This window comes from Anomaloglossus baeobatrachus, chromosome 2 (genome assembly GCF_048569485.1).
Source record: "Anomaloglossus baeobatrachus isolate aAnoBae1 chromosome 2, aAnoBae1.hap1, whole genome shotgun sequence".
Classification (NCBI taxonomy): Eukaryota; Metazoa; Chordata; class Amphibia; order Anura; family Aromobatidae; genus Anomaloglossus; species Anomaloglossus baeobatrachus.
Genome location: NC_134354.1, coordinates 329,005,008 through 329,030,219, shown reverse-complemented (window position 1 = coordinate 329,030,219; position 25,212 = coordinate 329,005,008). Strand labels below are relative to the sequence as shown.

Genomic DNA, 25,212 nt, shown 5'->3' with positions numbered 1-25,212 from the left:
CTATCCTAAGCCCATATTCTGCCAAGCACTTATTTTTGCGCTTATCTGCTTTTTGATATATATGCCTTGAAAAATGCTCAAATGCGAGCCGAAACGTTGGCATTTTGGTTGACTACTTTTGCAGAATATGAAAATAAAATATTCTTCAATATCATATTGAAATATTTTTTCCTATGCGTGCCAGAAATATCAGTATTATGTTATACAACCAATCTGATCGACATGATCATCAATAAAGCTATATAAAGTCATGGGCGAAAGAGTTGCACCCTTTAAAATTGTTCCAGGAAATGAAGTATTTCTCCCAGGAAATTATTGTAATTACACGTTAGGTCATACACATGTTTTTTTTCTTTTGTGTGTATTGGAACATCACAAAACAACGGAGAAAAAAGGCAAATTGGACATAATTTCACACACGACCCCCAAAATGGCCGGACAAAATTGTTGACACTCTCAACTTAATATTTGGTTGCACACCCTTTGGAATAAATAACTGCAATCAGTCGCTTCCTATAACCATCAAAAAGCTTCTCAACTGGAATTTTGGACCACTCTTCTTTTGCACACTTGGTCTCTCATATTTGAAGGTGCCTTCTCCTAATAGCAATTTTAAGATCTCTCCACAGGTGTTCAAAGGGATTTAGATCCAGACTCTTTGCTGCCACTTCAGAACTCTCCAGTGATTTGTTTCCAGCTATTTCTGGGGGCTCCTTGAATTATGTTTAGGGTCATTGTCCTGCTGGAAGACTTATGATCAGAGTTGATCGAATGCGCCAAAATCAGGGACCAGCGGATCGCTGTCGGATTGAAAAAAAAAATCCGGATCCGCTCCAGATTCCAGTGCCCATATAAAGGTACCGTCACACTAAGCAACTTACCAGCGATCCCAACAACGATAGGGATCGCTGGTAAGTTGCTAGGAGGTTGGTGGTGAGATGTCACACTGCGACGCTCCAGCGATCCCACCAGCAACCTGACCTGGCAGGGATCGCTGGAGTGTGGCTACACGAGTTGCTGGTGAGCTCACCAGCAACCAGTGACCAGCCCCCAGCGCCGCGTGGAAGATGCTGCGCTTGGTAACTAAGGTAAATATCGGGTAACCAACCCGATATTTACCTTGGTTACCACCACACGGAGCTACACATGCAGAGAGCAGGGAGCAGCGCACACTGAGCGCTGGCTCCTTGCTCTCCTAGTTACAGCACACATCGGGTTAATTAACCCGATGTGTGCTGCAGCTAAATGTGCAGGGAGCAGCGCACAATGCTTAGCGCTGGCTCCTTGCTCTCCTAGTTACAGCACACATCGAGTTAATTAACCCGATGTGTCCTGCAGCTACATGTGCACAGAGCAGGGAGCAGCGCACAATGCTTAGCGCTGGCTCCTTGCTCTCCTAGTTACAGCACACATCGGGTTAATTAACCAGATGTGTGCTGCAGCTAAATGTGCACAGAGCAGGGAGCAGCGCACAATGCTTAGCGCTGGCTCCTTGCTCTCCTAGTTACAGCACACATCGGGTTAATTAACCCGATGTGTGCTGCAGCTACATGTGCACAGAGCAGGAGCCGGCACTGACAGTGAGAGCGGCGGAGGCTGGTAACAAAGGTAAATATCGGGTAACCAAGGACAGGGCTTCTTGGTTACCCGATGTTTACATTGGTTACCAGCCTCTGCAGAAGCCGGCTCCTGCTGCCTGCACATTTAGTTGTTGCTGTCTCGCTGTCACACACAGCAATCTGTGCTTCACAGCAGGACAGCAACAACTAAAAAATGGCCCAGGACATTCAGCAACAACCAACGACCTCACAGCAGGGGCCAGGTTGTTGCTGGATGTTACACACAGCAACATCGCTAGCAACGTCACAAAAGTTGTTCGTTAGCAGCGATGTTGCTAGCGATGTTGCTTAGTGTGACGGGGCCTTAAGTCTATGGGGACCAGAATCTGGAGATTAAAAACGTTTGTGGAGGGGATAGGGGGGTAGGAGCGCGCTGTGTACTCACCCGAGTCTATGTCATGGCAGCAAACTCCGTCCGGGTCACGCGTTTCCCTTACGGAGCTGACAATTTAATATTCATTGTTTTGCCCGCCCACCGGCATGTGTAATTAGTTGCAGCGAGATGCACCCCCACTCTGAGTGTCAGCGTGTCAGCTGACTGCAACCAATCACAGGCGGCAGGACGGCCAGTGGGCGGGAAAAGCAGTGCAAGTGTCTGCGGGTCAGTATGGTGAATGTGCATGTCTTTCAGATACACATGCACGCTCCTGTCAGAAGTGTGTGCAGCTGTGGCGGTGATGTGCTGTCAGACTCGTACAAGTCTGACATGACATCAGCTCTCTGAACATGAGCATGCATGTACCTAGAAACACATGCACGCTCCTGTCAGAAGTGTGAGCATCTGTGGCGGTGATGTGGCTTTTTTTTTTTTAATTATTTAAATAATTAAAAAAAAACAGAAAAAAACGTGCGGTCCCCCCTAACTTTCATCCCCAGCCATGATAATACCGGCTGGGGGCTGATAGTCTCAGCCCGCAGCCGCCCGGTATTGCCGCTTCTATTAGATGTGGTGACAATCCCGGGGCAATGCCAGCTCTTCCCGTTGCCCTGGAGCGGTGCCAGTCGGGGTAATGAGGAGTTAATAACAGCGCACAGCTGCTACTAAACCCTAGGTTAGTCATGGCACAGGCGTCTATGAGATACTTGCATCACACTAACCTGTAAATGAAAGTAAATAAACACAAATACAGAGAAAAATTCTTTATTTGGAAAAAAAAAGTACGAAAAACACACCCTCCTTCACCTCTGTATTAACCCCCAACACCCTGCAGGTCCGACGTAATCTACACAAGGTCCCACGCCTCTTCAGCTCTGCTACATAACACAGCCAGCGGCCATAGAGCACGACCGCTGGCTCTGGAGACAATGACTGAGCCGCGATGACTGCACGGCAGGCTAATACTGTCACAGGCTGGGGGCACGTGTGCCTGCAACCAATCACAGACGAGAGGCGGCCGGTGGGTGGGGAGAACACAGAAAGCTGTGTGTATATGATGCACAGTACAGGAAGTGAATGCGCAACCCGGAAGCAGTGTGCCACCATGACACCAAGTTTCGGTAAGAATGAAACACTGTTTTATTTCTGTTTTTCTTTATTTTCCAATTATTTTCCCAAGTGCCGGATCGTGCACCCGGAATACTTGATCCGGGTCCGGCACCTGGAAAGCTTTGAAACCGCGCGGATCAGGATTTTTCAGTTCGGATTCGCTCAGCCCTACTCATGACCCATGACGCAAACCCAACTTTCTGACACTGGGCACTACATTGTGACCCAAAATCCTTTAGTAATCTTCAGATTTCATGATGCCTTGCACACAGTCAAAGCACCCAATGCCAGAGGCAGCCAAACAACCCCAAAACATCCTTGAGCCTCCATCATATTTGACTGTAGGTACTGTGTTGTTTTCTTTGTAGGCCTCATTGCATTTTCAGTAAACAGTAGAATGATGTTCTTTACCAAAAAGCTCTATCTTGATTCCATCTGTCCACAAGACGATTTCCCAGAAGGATTTTGGTTTACTCCCATACATTTTGGCAAGCTGCAATCTTGCTTTTTTATGTCTCTGTGTCAGTGGTGGGGTATGCCTGGGTCTCCTGCCATGGTGTTTCATTTCATTCAAATGTCAACAGACACTTCTTGAACTGATGAACCCTGAGCCTGCAGGACAGCTTGAATTTCTTTGAAACTTGATTGGGGCTGCTTATCCACCATCTGGACTACCCTGTGTTGCAACCTTTCAATCAATGTTTTGGAGATTAAATGCCTTTTGATCATTGTGACCATTTTGTTGATTCTATATTAAGGCTCATCATTCTTTCTCCCTATTGCATATACTTTTTATAACCATAAATATTCATTTATATACTAGGGCATGAGTGGCTAACTAGAGTTCAGTGGACCCCAGAGCAAAATTTGGACCTGGGTTCACCCACCCCCCTCGCATATTGGTCAGATGTATGTGCCCTTGTAGCATTCTAAATCCTATCAAGACATATGAGTTGCCCTCCACCCCCAGTATATAGGGATATACCTCATCCTGGGCTCCTTCCTAGTAAATATACCCTCCATTATGGTAAATGTCCCCCATCCTGGGTCCATCCTGATATATATGCCCCCCATCCAGGTATATATGTCCCCATACTGGGCCCCTCCTGGTATTTGTCCCCTTCGTCGTATATATGCAGGATTGGACTAGGGTGTCTAGGGCCCACAGGGAGAATTGACTCTGAGGGCCCACTCTGCAACTATAGCCAAATAACTGTTAGCTGCTATCCCATTATAGTGGACTATCGACTGTAAAATACAGGTGTCTCCTGCACATCTACTGTGCGCACACCATAACTGCGATGTATAATTACGGTAGTTTGCATTAAAAGGGTTCTTTGGTAAAAACACGTTCTCACCAAGCCACAGGTTAGGTAAGTGATAACTTATTGATTGGTGCGATTTCTACTAGTGGGATTCCACCAATCGGAAGAATGAGGCACTTTTATCTTTGAGAGGGCACTTTTATCCCCATTATAAAATGCAGCAGCAGGTCAGATTTGTGACCGTGGCTCCTTTCACCATTTTTGGGGCTTTCAGAAATAGACAAGTGCAGCACTCACAGCCACTGAGTATATAAATGGATCAGTGGTTGAGTTGTACATGAGCTCTAATCTAATGGGGATGAAAGTTGGACATTTTACCAATCGGTGCGGGTCCCAGAAATCTCCCACTAATCAATAACGTTTCCTTAGGCCACGTGTACACGTTGAGTATTTGGTCAGTTTTTTACATCAGTATTTGAAAGCTAAAATCAATCTGACCCTATACAGTAATTATGTCCCCCATCTTGGTCCTTTTCAGAATAATGACACTGACACTTGGGGTACAAGATAGTGGCGTTGACACTCAGGTGACAGGATAATGACACTGACGCTTGGGGTACATGATAATTATGCTGACACTTGACTCTTTCCCTCAGCACCCAGCATTTCTATGTTCTGATATCCATCTTGTCCTCAGCACCGGGGTTTCCCATGCTCTGCTATACATCTTTCCCTCAGCACTCAGCTCTTCTATGCTCTTCTGTACATATTTCCCTTAGCTTCAGTTTTCCTATGGTATCAGAGCAAGGGAAAGCTGTGTGCTGAGGGAAAGATATATAGCAGAGCATGGGAAAGCTAGGTACTGAGAAAGATGTATAGCAGAGCATGGGAAAGCTGGGTGCTGAGAGAAGATGTATAGCAGAGCATGGGAAAGCTGGGCGCTGAGGGAAAGAGCCTCTTTCCCTCAGCTCTGAGCTTTCCCATTCCATGCTTTAATCTTTGTTCCCCATCCTGGTATATGGCCCCATCCTGGTATATGGTTCCATCCTGGTATTATATGGCCCTATCCTGGTACATATAATCCCCATCATGCCGCACACATTAAAAAAATTAACAATTTTACTTACCTTCACTCTGCTCCCCCAGTGCGTGTTGTCCTCTTCTGATACCAGCAATTGACTTCAGCTTGTAAGTGGCACAGCGTATCATGTCACTGCCATGTGTGCCCACATACACCCACATCAGCTGCAAGCATATTTGCTACTCCTCATGCCTGACATTAATCGTTCTTTAATAGCAGCATACGTGATCGCCCAGCAGCTGCAGGAAGCTGGCAGCTGGGTGATCACGTGTGCTGCTATTAAAGAGAATTAATATTCACTGCTCCCCACTCCCATAATCCCACTCACCTCTCAGCACTGGCTTCAGTGCATAGAGGTGTGCAGAATTATGGGCTTGGAGAGCAGTGAATATGCATGTTCTTAAGCAGCGGGCATATGTGTTAGCACCAGCGCAGGCTGCTGCCTCCTGTTATTTCAATTAACACTCTAAAATACATACAAAAAACACATTTTATAGAGAATAAAGATAGTGTTTAATACTAAAAAACAATAAGAAATTAAAATTAAATATAAAATGAATATAAAATACTAATGTAAAGATTAAATACATTACATACATTTTGAAACTGGTGAGCAGGGTGACACTCAGGGGTGGGATTCAGCCGGTTCTGTCCAGTTCGGGAGAACCGGTTGTTAAAATAGCAGTCGGTTCCCCGAACTGGCAAGAAACAGCTCCGGCGTTCCCTGTGTTCATTTGTGTTAGTGTCTCTTTAAGACTCTTAACACAAATGAATCCCCGTACCTCTGCACCGCACTTCCGGGTTTAGTGGAGCCTGTCTGCTCCCTGACCCGGCGTGCAGCGATGCGCTGACACTGCAGAGAGGTCACGGCAGTGTGAGGAGGTAGCTCCTCCTCCTGCCGTCTGTCAACTTCAGTGTGCAGAGTGCCGTGGAGGACGAAAGACAGAGGAGAGGCCGCCGGTGCTTGGAGCAGGTAAGCGCTCATAAAGCCGAAGATGCAGGGAGGTGGGAAGCATAAGATGGCAGCTATATGGGGAAAGGAGACCAAATAAGATGGGAGCTATATGGGGAGAGGGGCCACATAAGATTGGAGCTATATGGGGAGAGGGGAAGCAGAAGATGGGAGCTATATGGGGAGAGCAGGCCACATAAGATGGGAGCTATATGGGGAGAGCAGGCCACATAAGATGGGAGCTATATGGGGAGAGCAGGCCACATAAGATGGGAGCTATATGGGAAAAGGAGCCATGTGGGACAGGATCTGCAGGGGAAAAGGAGCATATGGGATGAGATCTGCTGGGGAAAGAGGCCATAATGGGATGGGATCTGCAGAGGGAAAAAGGTCATAATGAGATGGGATCTTCAGGGGAAAGAGGTCATAATCGGATGGGATCTGCAGGGGGAAAAAGGTCATAATGAGATGGGATCTGCAGGGGAAACAGGCCATAATGGGATGGGATCTGCAGGGGAAAGAGGCCATAATGGGATGGGATCTGCAGGGGGAAAAAGGTCATAATGGGATGGGATCTGCAGGGGGAAAGAGGCCATAATGGGATGGGATCTGTAGGGGGGAAAAAGGCCATAATGGGATGGGATCTGCAACTGGAAAGAGGCCGTAATGGGATGGGATCTGCAGGGGAAAGAGGCCATAATGGGATGGGATCTGCAACTGGAAAGAGGCCGTAATGGGATGGGATCTGCAGGGGAAAGAGGCCATAATGGGATGGGATCTGCAGGGGGGAGAGACCACATGGGATGGGATCTGTAGGGGAAAGCAGCCACATGGGATGGGATCTGTATGGGGAAGGTCGTCCATTCCAATTTTAGCAGGGCTCCTTTAGTAATAATTTTTAAAAATTGTAGAAAAAACGTTTAATACAATATCACTGACAGTGACTGGAACAACTGGTGCTGGACAGGAGAGTGAAGGTAGTGGAGGGTAAGAAGGGGAAAGAGATTATACTTTAAATTACTTGGATTTTTTGGTTGAGGAAAGTGCATGAAAAGGGGTGTGGCTAGCGGAATGGGTGTGGTTACAGAATGGGTGTGGTTTACAGAATGGGTGGGGTTTTCAAATGGGCTTGGTTTACAGAGAACCTGTTGTTAAAAATTTGAATCCCACCCCTGGTGACACTCACACAATGCCACACTGAGCAGGAGAATGCATGGATCATCCTTTGTTGTCTCACAATTAGCAGCATAGTCACGTGGGCATGCAGACAAAAACAGACGAAAACCGAAGCAAAATTTTAGTGCATAAAATCAACGAAAACCGAAACCAACAATAACCGATGTCAACGAAAACCGAGGTATCACTGTATATGTGTGTGTGTGTGTGTGTGTGTGTGTGTGTGTGTGTGCATTATTAGGCCCTGTGCGCACTTGCCGGTTTTTCCAGCGGATTTCCTGTGGTTTTACTGCATGTTTCGCTGCAGAAAATGTTCATAACATCTCTGCAGTGAATCACCAGCAAAACCTATGGGAAAAAAAAATGCTGTGTGCACTATGCGGAATTTGACAGCTGCATGTTTTGCTGCGGGATTCCCGCAGCAAAAACAATTGCATGTCACTTCTCCTGAGAACGGGAACGCTGGTAACGAAGGTAAATATCGGGTAACCAAGGACAGGGCTTCTTGGTTACCCGATATTTACATTGGTTACCAGCGTCCGCAGAAGCCGGCTCCTGCTGCCTGCACATTTAGTTGTTGCTCTGTCGCTGTCACACACAGCGATCTGTGCTTCACAGCAGGAGAGCAACAACTAAAAAATGGCCCAGGACATTCAGCAACAACCAACGACCTCACAGCAGGGGCCAGGTTGTTGCTGGATATCACACACAGCAACATCGCTGTTACGTCACAAAAGTTGTTCGTTAGCAGCGATGTTGCTAGCGATGTTGCTTAGTGTGACGTGGCCTATAGAGTGACTGCAGACTTGTATCCCAAGGTCAGAAAACCCACTTGAGATAAATGTTTTGTTTGCAATCTCATCATGTTAATATGCGTCAGAAGAAGTTATGACAACCTGAAAAGTTTCATTTTCTTTAGGAACGACAAGCTAGAAGCTTTCGGAGACATCATCATGTAACTGATTCACTAATCGGTCGCTTGGGACTAGAAACAGAGCTTCAGGTATATGCAGAAGAATTATGCGCTTGGTTTGGGATCCTCTCCAAAACAATGAATTTGGGAATAGTTTCAAGTAGATTCATTTTAACACCTGTCTTTTTTTAATAGGGGCACACTGGTTGTGTAAATTGTCTTGAATGGAACGAAAAGGGAGAGTAAGTATGATTTTCATGCTTGTATGTTTTCTATGTACTGTAGTTAATATCCATTTACTGGAATACTTTTTCATTCTTTGTTAATATGCTTAGTGGGCTCCATCTCTTTTGGAGGCTGCAGATAGAAACCCTTATTTTAATCAGGAATGGGGACTCAGACATGGTCTAAATTCCATCCTAGACGACCATATTTCTATGTTCCTTGGGTGAACAAAATGGTAACTGTAATTTTATAAAACCTCTACTGTAGCAATGTTGGAGAAGTTTGATTATTAGGGGTTGAAGACTTCAAGCAGTTTGGAGAGCACTGTATCCCGCTCTCCTTGGCTATGTATAGATTGCATATATCTAGATGCTTTGTACAAAACAGATACGGCTCTCCAGGCAAAAGTTTTATAAAATAACAGTGCCTCTGTAAAAATGGGTTTTGCAATCTTGGACATCTTTGGATAGTACATACCTTTGGGGCCCACTCCCTGTGAGATAGCTTCTTTATCCAGGCAAAGCTTGACTTGAGATGGCTGTACATACTCTTCATGTGCTTGGCCCACTACATACGTCTATAGAGCATTACTGTTTCTGCCATTTCCATGGCTAAGGCTGCTTTCACACATCAGTTTTTTGCAATCAGGCACAATCCGGTTTGTGCCTGATGCAACGGATCTGTCTCCGATTGTGTAAAAACTGATGCGACGGATCGTTTTTCTTTTTTTTGCTGAGAGAGAAAGACCCGATCATCACTGCACAAACGCCGGCACTATCGCCCCCATCATGACCGTACACCCCGGCACTCCCACACGCATCATCACCGCACACCCCTGCACTACCGCACGCATCATCACCGCACACACCTGCACTCTCACACGCATCATCACCGCACACACCTGCACTCTCACACGCATCATCACCGCACACACCTGCACTCTCACACGCATCATCATCGCACACACCTACACTCTCACACGCATCATCACCGCACACCCCTGCACTCCCGCACGCATCATCACCGCACACACCTGCACTCCCACACGCATCATCACCGCACACGCAGGCACTCCCGCACGCATCATCACCGCACACGCAGGCACTTCCGCACGCACCATCACCGCACATGCAGGCACTCCCGCACGCATCATCACCGCACACCCCTGCACTCCCGCACGCATCATCACCGCACACCACTGTTCTCCCGCACGCATCATCACTGCACACGCAGGCACTCCCGCACGCATCATCACCGCACACGCAGGCACTCCCGCACACCCCGGCACTCCCGCACGCATCATCACTGCACACCTCACCACTGCCGCACGCATCATCACCGCACACCCTGTCACTCCCGCACGCATCATCACTGCACACCTCAGCACTGCCGCACGCATCATCACCGCACACACCTGCACTCCCGCACGCATCATCACCGCACACACCTGCACTCCCGCACGCATCATCACCGCACACCCCGGCACTCCCGCACTCCTCATCACCGTACACACACCACAGCACTACCTCAGTGACGTCACCGCTGACAGCGCGACTCCCTTCAGTTGCTGCGTGGAGCTCCGAGGAGCTGCGGTGTTCTACTGCCGCTCCTGTCAGCTTCATGTAGCAGAGCTGAAAGCATCGTGGGACCTCTGTGGATTACGTCGGACCTGGAGGGGTATTTAGGGATTTTAATAAAGTGGTGAAAGAGGGTGGGGTTTTTTTGTCTTTTATTCCAAATAAAGTATTTTTTTGGATGTATGTGTTTATTTACTTTCACTTACAGGTTAATCATTGGGGTGTCTCTCAGACGCCTGCCATGATTAACCCCTTATTACCCCGATTTCCACCGCACCAGGGCAGTTCGGAATGAGCCGGGTAGAGTCCCGGGACTGTCGCATCTAATGGATGCGGCAATTCCGGGCGGCTGCTGGCTAATATTTTTAGGGTGGTGGGCTCCCGATAACGTGGGGCTCCCCATCCTGAGAATACCAGCCTTCAGCCGTGTGGCTTTAACTTGGCTGGTATCAAAATTGGGGGGGACCGCACGCCATTTTTTTAATTATTTATTTATTTTTTTACTGCAAGAAATAGACTCGCCCACCGGCGGCTGTGATTGGTTGCAGTGAGACAGCTGTCACTCATCGTGGGGGCGTGTCTGCCTGCAACCAATCATAGGTGCCGGTGGGCGGGGAAAGCAGTGAATACAAGATTGAATAATGGGCGGCCGGCATTTTCAAATGAGGAGAAGCCGCCAGCAGTGTGACAGCCGTGCAGCGCCGCGCCGGTGATCGGTGAGTGGGTGAGAGTGAGTGAATGAGTCAGTGAGTGTGAGAGAGAGAGGCTGGGGCCACACGGGGCACTACTGCGATGCTCGCATGACACTCGGCTCGCGCTGGCAGCACAGCAGGAGCCGAGTGTCATGCTAGTATCCCTGCGACTGCGGTCCGACTGTGTGAGCAGACCTCAGCTGTGGGGGGCAGGCCGGCTCTCAGGAGGGGCGGGCTGGCACGGAAGAGGGGAAGGAGGGATTTATCTCCCTCGAATTCCACTCGCATCGATTTTCTTAGGCCAGAGAGAGAGAGATTTTCTGACAAGCAATGAATTTATCTCACTTCTGGGCATGCTCAGAAGTAAAAACCGAATCCAGTACATGCTTCCGGTGTTTGATGCATGCCACCGGATTCGGCATGCATAGACGTTTATTATGCACCATGCCGCACGGCGCCGTATATTTTTACTGCTGGCAAAAATCGTTCCTCTCTGCGTCCTGTGCGGCCGCCAGAGTGATGATTTTTGCCGCAACCGGAAAAACCGGATCAAACGCGAGTATATGCGGCACAATCCGGCGCTAATAAAAGTCTATGAGGAAAAGCCGCACCCGGCGGCAAAAAAAAAACGCATGCGTTTTTTCTGTAAAGCGCCGAATTGTGCCGCACAGCAAAAACCTGATGTGTGAAAGCAGCCTAAGGATGCCTCAGTTTGATACATGTATGCAAATGATTGCTTTTACGTGGTGCGAGTTCCATGATAACGTAATACAGGTGCCATGAGAATGCTGGATCTTTTTGAATGCTTGCAGCATGTTGGCAACTGTGTTTGCGTGGGTTTCCTTCCTTCCACACTCCGAAGACATACTGATAGGGAATTTTGATTGTGAGCCCTAATGGGGATGATCACATCTGTAAATTGTTATAAAATTAATAGTGCGATATAAATGAGTAAAATAAATACATAAGGCTATGTTCACACATCAGTTTTTTGGCATCAGGTACGATCCGGCGAAAAAACAGATGCGACGGATCCGTTGAAAAAACGGATCAGTTGCATCAGTTTTTTTCCATCAGTTCCTTCAGTTTTTTGACAGATCCGGTGTGATATTGAGCATGCTCAGTTCAAAAAAATGGATTCGGCGGCCGCATCCATTTTTTTGCCGGATCCGGCGTCCATAGGCTTCTATTATAAAACACACAATACAGCGCGATCCGTTTTTTTTTGCCGGACACAAAAACGTTCACTTCAACGTTTCATCCGGTCGCCGGACAAGTACATTTTGCCGGATCCGGCAAAAAACGGATGAAACGCAAGGCCATCTGGCACAATCCGGCGCTAATGAAAGTCTATGGGGGAAAAAACGGATCCGGCGGCAACAGACGCCGGATCTGTTTTTTCATGTTTTTGCCGGCTTGTGCCTGATGGAAAAAAACTGATGTGTGAATGTAGCCTAAATAAACCATTCCCTGCTTTTCAGTTCGGCTAGGTTCACATTTCCGTCAATTTGTATCAGTCACAATCCGCGGCTCTGGAAAACAACGGAATAAGTCCCCATAGACTTGTATGAGCGGCGGATTGTGAGTGAAGATACTGCGTTGCATCCTCCGCCCGACTGATCAGTCGTGGAACGACTGACCGCCGGGCAGCAGGAACGCAGCTTGTAACGTTTTTTGAGCAGCGCAATCCGTAGGATTTCGCTGCCCCTGCTCTCTCTGGCTCCCTGCACACGCAACCAGGGTACACATCGGGTTACTAAGCAATGCGCTTTGCTTAGTTACCCGATATTTATCCTGGTTACGTGTGCAAGGAGTCAGCGCTAAGCGGCGTACGCTGGTAACCAAGGTAAATATCGGACATTCAGTGAAACAGCACTACTGATTATTATGGCAGCCAGCTATGTGCATGGACTACATCTGTGTATGTTAGCGTGCATTTATGGGAGAAAGATGGTAGTACTAAGTGATTTTCTTGTTGCCTGTTTACTTACACTTTACACTAGTGTAGAAACAAATGGTCCCGTTCTCATCTAGAAAAGTGGGTCGATATTTTTTTTTTTTTGTCATCATTTGTGTGTTGTCCGTATGCAATACGTTTTTTTTTTTTTTTCTCAGCAGCTGATATTCATGAGGAAACAATCTCAGCATGCTGCGAGTGGATGAGTATACCGGACGAGACTCACCTATTCAAGGCTATGGGTGCAAGAAAGAAAATCACATGCCTCATGAACCATCCTAGTGACAGCCATTTTTTATGGTTAAAGTACCATTCTGTAGCACAGGACAATGGTCCAATAGATTAATAATGGCTGCTGAGAAAAAAACGGAATGCATACAGACAGCGCACGGATGACAAGTGGGGGAAAAAAAAATCATCATAGTTTTCTGGATGAGAATGGGACTGCTGTTATACAGTCATATGAAAAAGTTTGGGCACCTCTATTAATGTTAACCTTTTTTCTTTATAACAATTTGGGATTTTGCAACAGCTATTTTAGTTTCATATATCTAATAACTGATGGACTGAGTAATATTTCTGGATTGAAATGAGGTTTATTGTACTAACAGAAAATGTGCAATCCGCATTTAAACAAAATTTGACCGGTGCAAAAGTATGGGCACCCTTATCAATTTCTTGATTTGAACACTCCTAACTACTTTTTACTGACTTACTAAAGTGGTTTTGTAACCTCATTGAGCTTTCAACTTCATAGGCAGGTGTATCCAATCATGAGAAAAGGTATTTAAGGTGGCCACTTGCAAGTTGTTTTCCTATTTGAATCTCCTATGAAGAGTGGCATCATGGGCTAACCAAAACAACTCTCAAATGATCTGAAAACAAAGATTATTCAACATAGTTGTTCAGGGGAAGGATACAAAAAATTGTCTGAGATATAAACTGTCAGTTTCCACTGTGAGGAACATAGTAAGGAAATGGAAGAACACAGGTACAGTTCTTGTTAAGCCCAGAAGTGGCAGGCCAAAAAAAATATCAGAAAAGCAGAGAAGAAGAATGGTGAGAACAGTCAAGGACAATCCACAGACCACCTCCAAAGACCTGCAGCATCATCTTGCTGCAGATGGTGTCAATGTGCATCGGTCAACAATACAGCTCACGTTGCACAAGGAGAAGCTGTATGGGAGAGTGATGCGAAAGGAGCCGTTTCTGCAAGCACGCCACAAACAGTCGCCTGAGGTATGCAAAAGCACATTTGGACAAGCCAGCTACATTTTGGAAGAAGGTCCTGTGAACTGATGAAACAAAGATTGAGTTGTTTGGTCATGCAAAAAGGCGTTCTGCATGGAGGCAAAAAAACACGGCATTCCAAGAAAAGCACTTGCTACCCACAGTAAAATTTGGTGGAGGTTCCATCATGCTTTGGGGCTGTGTGGCCAATGCCGGCATCGGGAATCTTGTTAAAGTTGAGGGTCGCATGGATTCAACTCAGTATCAGCAGATTCTTGACAAAAATGTGCAAGAATCAATGACGAAGGTGAAGTTACGCAGGGGATGGATATTTCAGCAAGACAATGATCCAAAACACCGCTCCAAATCTACTCAGGCATTCATGCGGAACAATTACTACGTGAAATGGCCATCCCAGTCCCCAGACCTGAATATCATTGAAAATCTGTGGGATGATTTGAAGCGGGCTGTCCATGCTCGGCGACCATCAAACTTAACTGAACTGGAATTGTTTTGTAAACAGGAATGGTCAAATATACCTTCATCCAGGATCCAGGAACTCATTAAAAGCTACAAGGAAGCAACTAGAGGCTGTTATTTTTGCAAAAGGAGGATCTACAAAATATTAATGTCATTTTTATGTTGAGGTGCCCATACTTTTGCACCGGTCAAATTTTGTTCTGTTAGTACAATAAACCTCATTTCAATCCAGAAATATTACTCAGTCCATCAGTTATTAGATATATGAAACTGAATAGCTGTTGCAAAAACCCAAATTGTTATAAAGAAAAAAGGTTAACATTAATAGGGGTGCCCAAACTTTTTCATATGACTGTGTGTATATATATATATATATATATATATATATATATATATATATATATATATATATATATATATGTATACACACACTCAGCTGTTATGAACTGGTAACCGTGGACGATCACAAAAAATCCCATTAATCAGGAAAAAACAAAAACCACAAGTGTAGTTGGAAACTAAGCTGACCTCAATCCCCTATCTATCGGACACCACTAGAAGTAGCGGTGGGATGTTCCTAACACACTTAGACACCTCGTCACTGCCGGAGAAACTTGCTACACCTCAAAGATAGAAATGAGGAATCCTAACTTGCCTCGGAGCAGTCTCCAAAGGAATAGCAAGTCCCCAACATGTAACGACGGTAATGTAAGAAAACAAAATACACAGAAAATATAGATTAGCAAAGGTGAGGCCCGACTTACTAGATACAACAGGACAGGAAAGATAACTGATTGCGGCCAGCAAAAAACCCTGCAACAAATACCAAACTCCTGATAGAAAAGAAGCCCTAAGACCACACGGTCTTTCACCCACTATATCAGGTACTCTTGTGCCAGACACTTTAAACAGAACTGCAGATATAATAAAAAGGAACAAAATCACAGAACAAATAATATTCAAAGGTGCAAATAATCAAAATCATAACAGGGAGAAACTTCCTTTCTTGCAGAAGGAATTGCCCTCTCAAAAATAGCCGAGAGCCATATCCTCACATGCAAGAAAACAAACACAGAACAAAATGGAAAAAAAACACAAACACCCGTATGTGCGAAACCAGCAATTAAGCAGAGAAAACCTGCAGCCTTATCTGGAGTGAATTCTGGTGCAGGATTAATAGAGGAAACTGAAGGACAAACTCCAAGTCTTCTTCAGAGGCAGAAGCAAACATTTATCACCGGTAGCAGCCAAGCAGAAACTGCTCACCTATAGAAACCAGACTGGTCTGCAATTGGACTTCCTGGATTCCTAATTATTTACAACACCTGTTTGAGTCACAGATTCAGACTCAGCTTCAATACCATTCCTAGCCACCAGAGGGAGCTCCACACCAGCACCCACTTGGATGACATTCACAACACACAGATTGGCAAAAATTAAGAGACCACTGCAAAATTGACAGTTTTTCTCTTTATAGGTATATTTTTGAGTAAAATGTAAATTATTTTATTCTATAAACTACTGACAACATGTCTCCGAATTTCCAAGCAATACATTTTGTATTTATTTTTTGAAAATGAGAAATGCTCAAAATAACAAAAAAATGCATTGCTTTCAGACCTCAAATAATGCAAAGAAAACAAGTCCATAATCATTTAGAAGCAACAATACTAAGGCTATGTGCACACGTTGCGTTTTTTTCAGCGCGGAAAAAAACGCACCCTCTGGCAGAGGGGAGAATTCTAAACAATGCGTTTTGGAAAAAACGCATCAAAAACGCATGCGTTTTTCATGCGTTTTCTTCAGGTGCATTTTTGACCACATGATCCAGTGACAGTGCCACAGTACATCCAGTACACAGTGCCAGCATTCCTGTAGAGATGTGAGTGTTGTCCACGGGAGAACACAGCTGCCCATGCCCACGATTTGGGTTCAGGCTGCTGTGGAGCTCTATGCTACCTGCAGAGAACACTCTTGTCTCCGCACCATAAATTGACATGCTGAGGCTCAGGAAGCTGCACCACAGGTCAGTTTATGCTGCGGAGAAGAGAAACACAGGATTTCTAAAATTCCTTCCACTGTGCTTCTACTGCACAACGCAGGGTGGATAAAGCAAAATAAGAGGCTAAAATTTAACTTTTAATTCTAAAATATTAAAAGCCCAAGGGGATACATGTAACCATGAAACTCAAGTGCTCTAGAATGTAAAATGATAACTTATCAAAGCACAAGAGTCAATGATGTATAACAAACATAACAAAAAAACACAATATACATAAATCATATATTGAGTAGATTATATCCACCCGTGGGACAGTGGTCCATGTGATAGGGAAGAAAAAATAATCAAAAAAACTCAATATACCTAAATTAAGAGCTAGATATCGGTCCTCAATGGAAAAGACCAATACAAATATTATTGCTCAGTATACATATAAATGAGAACAATCTCACCCATGTTCGGTGGTCTAGGGCAAAACAGGATCTCCTCCGTGTTGGTCCTCTTTGTGTCGTCAGGTTGTCACTGACCCTACATGAACTCAGGAGATAAATCAAAACCTGTTGCCCAAACTTCCGTCCTAACAAGGACAGACCACAGCTGGCCCTCTCTATATACCCCTACACTGATCCTATCCACGTCCCGACGCGTTTCGTCGTACAAGACTCATCAGGGGACTCCAGTGTATAGATAGAGGCCAGAGGTCCTAAGCCCTCGCTCCCAGAATAACATGAGGGAACCAGAGCCACAGTGACAAAGGGTATATAAATGATAATGGTCCAATCAATGTTGTGGATCAATTAGGAGACTCACCAGTGGTGATTCAGATAAGCAGGTGGTGCATATTGATGTCCCATGATAACACCACCTCCTGTGTCAACCTCGTGTGCAAGTGGAACGCAAACAGCGTCCACGTAAGGATCCCAGCAACGCACTTCCGGTCTCGCGACGATAAACCGGAAGTACGTCAAAATAGGGGCGGGATCGTTGTTACACACTAATGTGCCCGCTCCAAGCCAAAGATACAGGGCGGCATTCAAACCGCCCACCGGAAGTGAGGTAACGCGATCACAAGGCAATGGGAATGGCTAATGAAACATGTCCACGTAAAGCTCCCCACCGCCCATTCCATGAGATCATGAGTCATGATGGCACGCCCTACACTCCCAGCGCTCAGGATGCATGTAGGGAGACAAGTCCCCAGCCGATACACATACCGTGCACCGGATCGGTTACCAGCATCATACTCAGAGCAAAAAAAGAGGAACAAAACACACCATCCACAAGATGGGGGCATGATGTAAATCGCAGTGCTCTTGTCCCAATAGATAACGCAAAACCCAATATATGGAGGGGGTACATTTACACATGAAAAGGGACACATTATCATGTGCACCTATCAAGGAATAACCACACATCCCAGCATGAGTCATCCAAATGAGCATTATTAAGTGTAATCAGTTTTCGTCACACATTAAGGTGATAGTCATGTTACCCAGATATTACAAGTGTGCACATATCCAAGATTTCACATAAGTGGAGGGATTATTCACTATGTTTACTGTCCCTCCAGGACTATACAGGTCACATATACTTCAAAGATAAATCAAGGTTATCATTGGCTAATACTTCTCCTACTAGATAAAGCTGGCAAATTGAAGCTGTTCATTAAGGCCCTCCGGGGCCGAGGTGCCTAGTCTAAAAATCCATTTTGTTTCCTTTTGGAGAACACACCTATCCCAGTCACCACCCCGTTTCGGTCTGGGGACGACATCAATACCCACAAAACGGATGGCAGAAGGGTTGCCACCATGTTTAGCCCAGATGTGTCTGGCTAGGGGCTTGTCCCTCTTGTGTTCGATGTCACCAAGGTGGTCTCCAATTCTTCGCCTGAATTCTCGGATCGTTTTCCCCACATATTCCAAGCCACAATTGCAGGTAGCTTTGTAAATCACTCCTTGAGTGCGACAATTTATGAAATGGCGTATTTCAAAGTTTCTGTCCAGCACCATACTCCTAAACGTTTTCCCAACTTCCAGGTAGGGGCATGCTATGCATTTAGAGCATCTAAAGCAGCCCTTCACCTCCCTGGACAGCCAATTGGTTTCCTGGTGTCGTTCGAAGTGGCTGTGCACCAGCCTATCACCAAGAGATCTCCCTTTTTTGTAGGTGATCAGAGGTCGTTTAGGCAAGGAGGAACCCACATCTCTATCCATTAAAAGAATAGGCCAGTGATTCTCCAGTATTTTACGAATTTCAGTGGCTCCATTATTGAAAGTTGTGATGAAGCGAGAGAAAACATTCTGCTCCAATGGTCTCTCCCGGTCCATCAACAATTCCATTCTAGGGGTATTTTTCGCTTCATTATAAGCTCTTTTCAGTATCTCCCCAGGGTAGCCCCTCTCTTTAAAGCGGTCACGGAGCTCCCTTGATTGGCTCTCAAAGACCCTTTTATCTGAACAGTTCCTCCGTAAACGGAGGAACTGTCCCTTGGGGATCCCTCTCCTCATGTGGAAGGGATGACTGCTCTCCCACATGAGGAGAGAGTTGGTGGCAGTGGGCTTACGGTAAGTAGAGGTGGAAATCTCGCCACTCCCACTTTTTTGGATGAGAATGTCCAGGAAGGGGAGGTTGTCTTCCCCAATGACATGTGTAAAGGTCAGCCCCACATCGTTTTGATTAAGGCCCGCTACATAGTTAGACAGTTCCATCCTCGACCCTGTCCATACAATCAGTATGTCATCTATGTAGCGGGCCCATATCTCAAATTTGGACGTAGAGTCTTCCATTTCTTCCACAAAAATCCGCGTCTCCTCCCACCAACCCAGGAGCAAATTGGCATAAGAGGGAGCACATGGGCTCCCCATAGCCGTGCCCCTGAGTTGGTGGTAGATCCGCCCATCGAAGGTTAAGATATTTCTCGTCAAGCAAAACTCCAAGAGCCTCAGGACGAATCTGTTATGCTCCCTGAACTGACAGCCCCGCGTATTCAGAAAGTACTCCACCGCCTCAAGTCCCTTGGCATGGGGAATAGAGGAGTAGAGGGCCTCAACGTCCACACTTCCAAGAAGGGTGCCCTCACTAACTGATATACCATCTAGTTTCCTCAGTAAGTCTGGTGTATCTTTCACAAATGAGGGTAGGGCTGCAACAAATGGTTTGAGAATTTTATCCAAGTATATACCACAATTTTGGGTCAGATTGTTAATCCCAGAAACTATTGGCCTACCCTTCAAAGGGCAAAGGCCCTTATGAACCTTTGGTAGGCAATAGAAGGTCGCCATTGTTGGTTCTTTTGGGAGAAGAAAGTCATACTCAGTTTTACTGATTACTTCAGACAAAAGGCCATCATCCAGGATACCTTTAAGTTCGCTCAGATACCGACCTGTCGGATTGGCAGGAAGTCTCTCGTAACCAGTCCTGTCATTCAGGATCTTGGTACACATATCAGCATACTGGTCAGCATCCATGACAACCACATTGCCCCCTTTATCCGAGGGTTTGATGACAATGTGGTTGTCATGTTCCAATTCTCTCAAAACCCCCATCTCTTCCTTCGTGAGATTATAAGGTGTATAGAGAGTGGATTGAGAGATAGATCTAATTTCACGAGTGACAAGTTCCTCAAAAACATCAATTGCCGATTGATCCCCAGAGGGGGGAGGAAATTTCGTGCTCTTGTTTTTTAGATCGGTAAAAGGTCCCCTACCCTGGAGACTGGGGTCGATGGTACCGATACTTTCCAGTAGGCGTATATCTGGTAAAAGGTCAGGTGGAATATCAAGATCCTGACAAAGTCTGGTATCCTGACGTAAAAAATGTTTCCTCCACCTGACCTTTCGTAGAAAAAGATTCAGATCTTTAATGGCTTCGAAGGTGTCGAAATTAGAGGTGGGGACAAAGGATAACCCCCTCTTGAGGAGATTAACCTCCATGCTGCCCAGAGTTTTTTTGGACAGGTTAATAACCTGTACACTGGAGATTAACTCCTGGGCTGCTGGAGCCGGTTCCTGAGGGGATAGGGTTCTAAAAAAGGACTCAGTGATGGAATACCTCCCCTATCACCGGATCTAGAGCCTCTTCTTCCCCTCCCTCTCCCCCTTCCTCTATTCCTGTTACCCCTCTGTCTCCTATAGTTATCACTATCCGAAAAGTCAGTATCTGTGGAGGATGGCTCACATTCAGTCAGCTGGCCAGGCAACTGGTTAGTAACTACCTGGTACGCCCGATTGTCTTTAAAATCGGAGTAATCCCTCATATACTGCTTATGCTTCCTCTCTTTTAATCTGTATTGGAAACGTTCCAATTCGTCCTTCAGTTTATTCTCTTTGGTGGTAAAATCAGATTCACCTGAGAACTTTTTGGTTATGTCAATGCTTTCCTTCAATCTGTCATCCAGCTGGGAGAGATTAGCTCGTTCCTCCTCCAACATCAATTGCATCAACCGTATTGAGCTATTGGTTGCTTCTCTCTCCCAGTTGGTGACAAAATCTGGATTTCTGTACCTAGAACCCGCCGTAAGGTGAATACGGAGGCCACGTGGAACTATGCCTGCTTTAATGTAGCTCTCCAAACTCTTCACCTCCCACCAAGACACCACCTGGTCCTTGTACACCTGTGTAAGTTCCTTGAATGCCACTCCATAGGAGGGAGTATATCTCTTTTGTACAAATCCTTGATCAGAAAATATTTGTTGTGCTTCAGCCAACCAATCCTCAGTATTCAATCCAGTAGTCAAAAAACCAGCCATACCTCGTTTCGTTGTTATTAATAGTACTGCACAACGCAGCATTATGGACACAGGGAAAACACTCTGCGCCCATAACGCTGCAAACCCTGATTGTGGGCACACAGCCTAAAATGTGTTAATGGATGTCAAACATATATATAACGTCCCACCCCCCTGCATATTCTAAGCTGGCGCCCTTTAGTGCCTTTAATGTGGCACTAAAGGGTGCCTAGCCTTGTATTTAGCCAAAAAAAATAATAATTAAAATAAATGACGTGGGGTCCCCCCTATTTTTGATAGCCAGTCAGGGTAAAGCAGACAGCTGTAGCCTGCAAACCACAGCTGACAGCTTCATCTTGTCTGGTGATCAATTTGGAGGGCTCCCCAAGCTGTTTTGTTTTTTTTATTTATAAATAATTAAAAAAAAAACGTGGGGTCCCCCCCAAATTAGATCACCAGCCAAGGTGAAGCTGACAGCTGGGGTCTGGTATTCTCAGGATGGGAAGAGCCATGGTTATTAGACTCTTCCCAGCCTAAAAATAGCAGGCCACAGCCGCCCCAGAAGTGGCGCATCCATTAGATGCGCCAATCCTGGCGCTTCGCCCCAACTCATCCCGTGCCCTGGTGCGGTGGCAAACGGGGTAATATATGGGGTTGATACCAGATATGTAATGTCACCTGGCATCAAGCCCAGCAATTAGTGATGTCACGGCGTCTATTTGATACCAGACATAACTAATTGACAGTAATAGCAAAAAAAATTGACAACCAAAAAAAAATTTATTTGAAAAAACACTCCCCAAAAAATATCCTCTTTAACCAAATTATTGAAAAGAAAAAAAATTGGGTCCGCAGTATCCATTTTAGACGTCCCACGTCGCCTCTGGACCTTCTAGAATATGGGGGGCATGCTCAGGGAACGTGTCCCCCATTTTCTAGTAGTGCAGACCCTCCATTTGAGGAGAGTGGGTGCAAAGAATCTGCACCCACTCTCCCCGGGTCATAGCTGCACAGTGCCGAGCAGCAGCAGCCAGCGCAGCTCACACTGAACACAGGAAGCTGTCAGCTGCTCGGCACATGTGACCGGCGCGCACTGTGAAGGAGGGGGCCGCGGGGGATCAGCGCTGTGACAGGTACGGGGGTTACCGGGGGACACCGGAGGACACCGGGGGGAATAGGGGGTGACCTGACAGGTCCTGGGGAGCAGTTTTCTGTCGCATGTGTTATGGCACATGCGACAGAAACAGAGGAGCAGGGCGGCCGGTGCGCTGCTGTGCGCGCCGCCATGTTGGATTTTCGGGAGGGGGGTCGGGGGTCGGGGCGGGCACTTTGGCGACACCGGGGGCTTTCCTGAACTTTGCCAGGAAGTGAGGTGAACAGGAAACCTCTTGACCTTACTTCCAGGTAAATGCCTGCGTTCTGTATGCCGACAAAGCCCGCGGACCGCAACAAAAAAGCAGCTCACTGCGTTGTAGCTGCGGTCTGACCCGCATCATTGATTTCAATAGGGGGAGAACGCAGCTACACCGCACAAAAGAAGTGACATGCTGCTTTTCTTTCCGCACCGATTTTTGGCATCCAAAACGCTGCGTTTAGAAACGCAGCGTGTGCACTGATTTTTAGGCTTTCTCATACACTTTGCTGGGAAAGCTGAACGCATGCAATTTGCCACTGAAACGCTGCGGTTCTAAACGCAGCGTTTCCGCGGTAAAAAACGCAACGTGTGCACACAGCCTAATAATGTTTTAAGTCAGGATGAGTTCAGAAATCAATATTTTGTGGAATACCCATGAGTCTTAATCACAGCTTTCATGCGTCTTGGCATGCTTTCCACCAGTCTTTCACACTGCTTTGGGTGACCATATGCCACTCCTAGTGCAAAATTTTAAGCCGTTCTTCGTTGTTTGATGGCTTGTGACTATCTTCCTCTTGATTACATTTCAGAGGTTTTCAATGGAGTTCAGGTCTGTAGATTGGGCTGGCCATGACAGGGTTTTGATGTGTTGGTCCTTCATCCACACATTGATTGACCTAGCTGTGTGGCATTGCACATTGTTTTGCTGGAAAAAACAGTCTTCAGAGTTGGGGAAGCAGAAGGAAGCAACTGTTTTTCCAGGTTAACTTTGTATGTAGCTTGAGTCAAACGTCCTTCGCAAAGTTTAATCTGCCCAATTCCAGCCTTGCTGAAGCATCTCCAGATCATCACCGATCCGCCACCAAATTTCACAGTGGGTGTAAGACACTGTGGCTTGTACGCCTCTCCAGGTCTCCGTCTAACCATTAGACGATCATGTGTTGGGCAAGACTGAAAATTAGTCTCATCAGAGATTACCTTACTCCAGTTCTCTATGGTCCAATGCTTATGGTCTTTGGCAAACTTCAGCCTGGCTCTCCTTTGCTTCTCATTGATGAAAGGCTTTTTTCTAGCTTTACATGACTTGAGCCCTGCCACTAGGAGCCTGTTACAAACTCAGCGACAAAATAGAAGTGGTCCCGCACCACCGCGTATCACTCTGCGATAACGCACGTGCGCTCGTGGAGGGCTGTAAATTACCGTGTCCTGAGTAGGGGTGCTCGTTTAAAGAAAAAGTCCAAGTACAGATGAACTGGGGAGAATGAAGGACCGCACTCCGTCCACTGTGCAGGAAAACGATTTATTTAGTGGTGCAGGGTAAAAAGCCGGAGACGCACTGTGAGCTGGCTCCCAGGTAAAGGACGACGGCCGTGGAAGCCTGATTAGGCGAAACAGCCGTCGTCCTTTACCTGGGAGCCAGCTCACAGTGCGTCTCCGGCTTTTTACCTTGCACCGCTAAATAAATCGTTTTCCTGCACAGTGGACGGAGTGCGGTCCTTCATTCTTCTCCCCAGTTCACCTGTTACAAACTGTTGTTGCCGTGCACTGCACCGCAGCTGCCATTTGCCATTCCTTTTGTAGGTTACTGTCATGGCCAGCCCAATCTCCAGACCTGAACACCATTGAAAACCTCTGGAATGTAATCAAGAGGAAGATGGATAGTCACAAGCCATCAAACAAAGAACTGCTTAAATTTTTGCACCAGGAGTGGCATAAGGTCACCCAAAAGCAGTGTGAAAGACTGGTGGAAAGCATGCCAAGACGCATGAAAGCTGGAATTAAAAATCATAGTTATTCCACAAAATATTGATTTCTGAACTCTTCCTGAGTTAAAACATTATTAGTATTGTTGTTTCTAAATGATTATGAACTTGTTTTCTTTGCATTATTTGAGGTTTGAAATTAATGCATTGTTTTGTTATTTTGACAATTTCTCATTTTCAGAAATTCAAATTTATTGCTTGGAAATTTGGAGACATGTCGGCAGTAGTTAATACTGTAGAATAAAATAATAATTTACATTTTATTCAAAAATATACCTATAAAGAGAAAAATGAGAAAAACTGAAAATTTTTGGTCTCTTAATTTTTGCCAAGCTGTATATATAATATATTATACCGTGTGTGTGTGTGTGTGTGTGTATATGTGTGTATGTATATGTGTGTATATATATATATATATATATATATATAATGGAAAAGAGAATGAAGCCCTGGTTTCATTCTTTTGTCCTTATGTTTAATGTGGAGTGATGATTGGCTCTGCACTCCAACCCCCGCCATGCTTATTAGCCTCTTGTGGTCACCTGCTGATCTTGTGTAGGTTTTTCAGAGGCCCAAAAAGATGCAGTGTAGAGTAGGACCCAGCAAAGGAGAGTGCCGTGAAGTGTGTGTGTGTGTGTGTGTATATATGTGTATATATATATATATATGTATATATATAATATATATATACAGTCATATGAAAAAGTTTGGGCA

At 45.8% G+C, this 25,212-nt stretch overlaps 1 protein-coding gene across 2 annotated transcripts in view; it reads left to right on the top strand.

Moving 5' to 3' along the window:
• Positions 1–25,212, top strand: part of WDTC1 (WD and tetratricopeptide repeats 1) — a 154,145-nt gene that overhangs the window by 8,901 nt on the left and 120,032 nt on the right. For both annotated transcript variants that reach the window (XM_075335920.1, XM_075335919.1), the window contains exons 3-4: positions 8,499–8,582; positions 8,688–8,734. In XM_075335920.1, the coding sequence (XP_075192035.1) occupies positions 8,499–8,582; positions 8,688–8,734 (131 nt within the window). The remainder of the gene's footprint in view (positions 1–8,498; positions 8,583–8,687; positions 8,735–25,212) is intronic.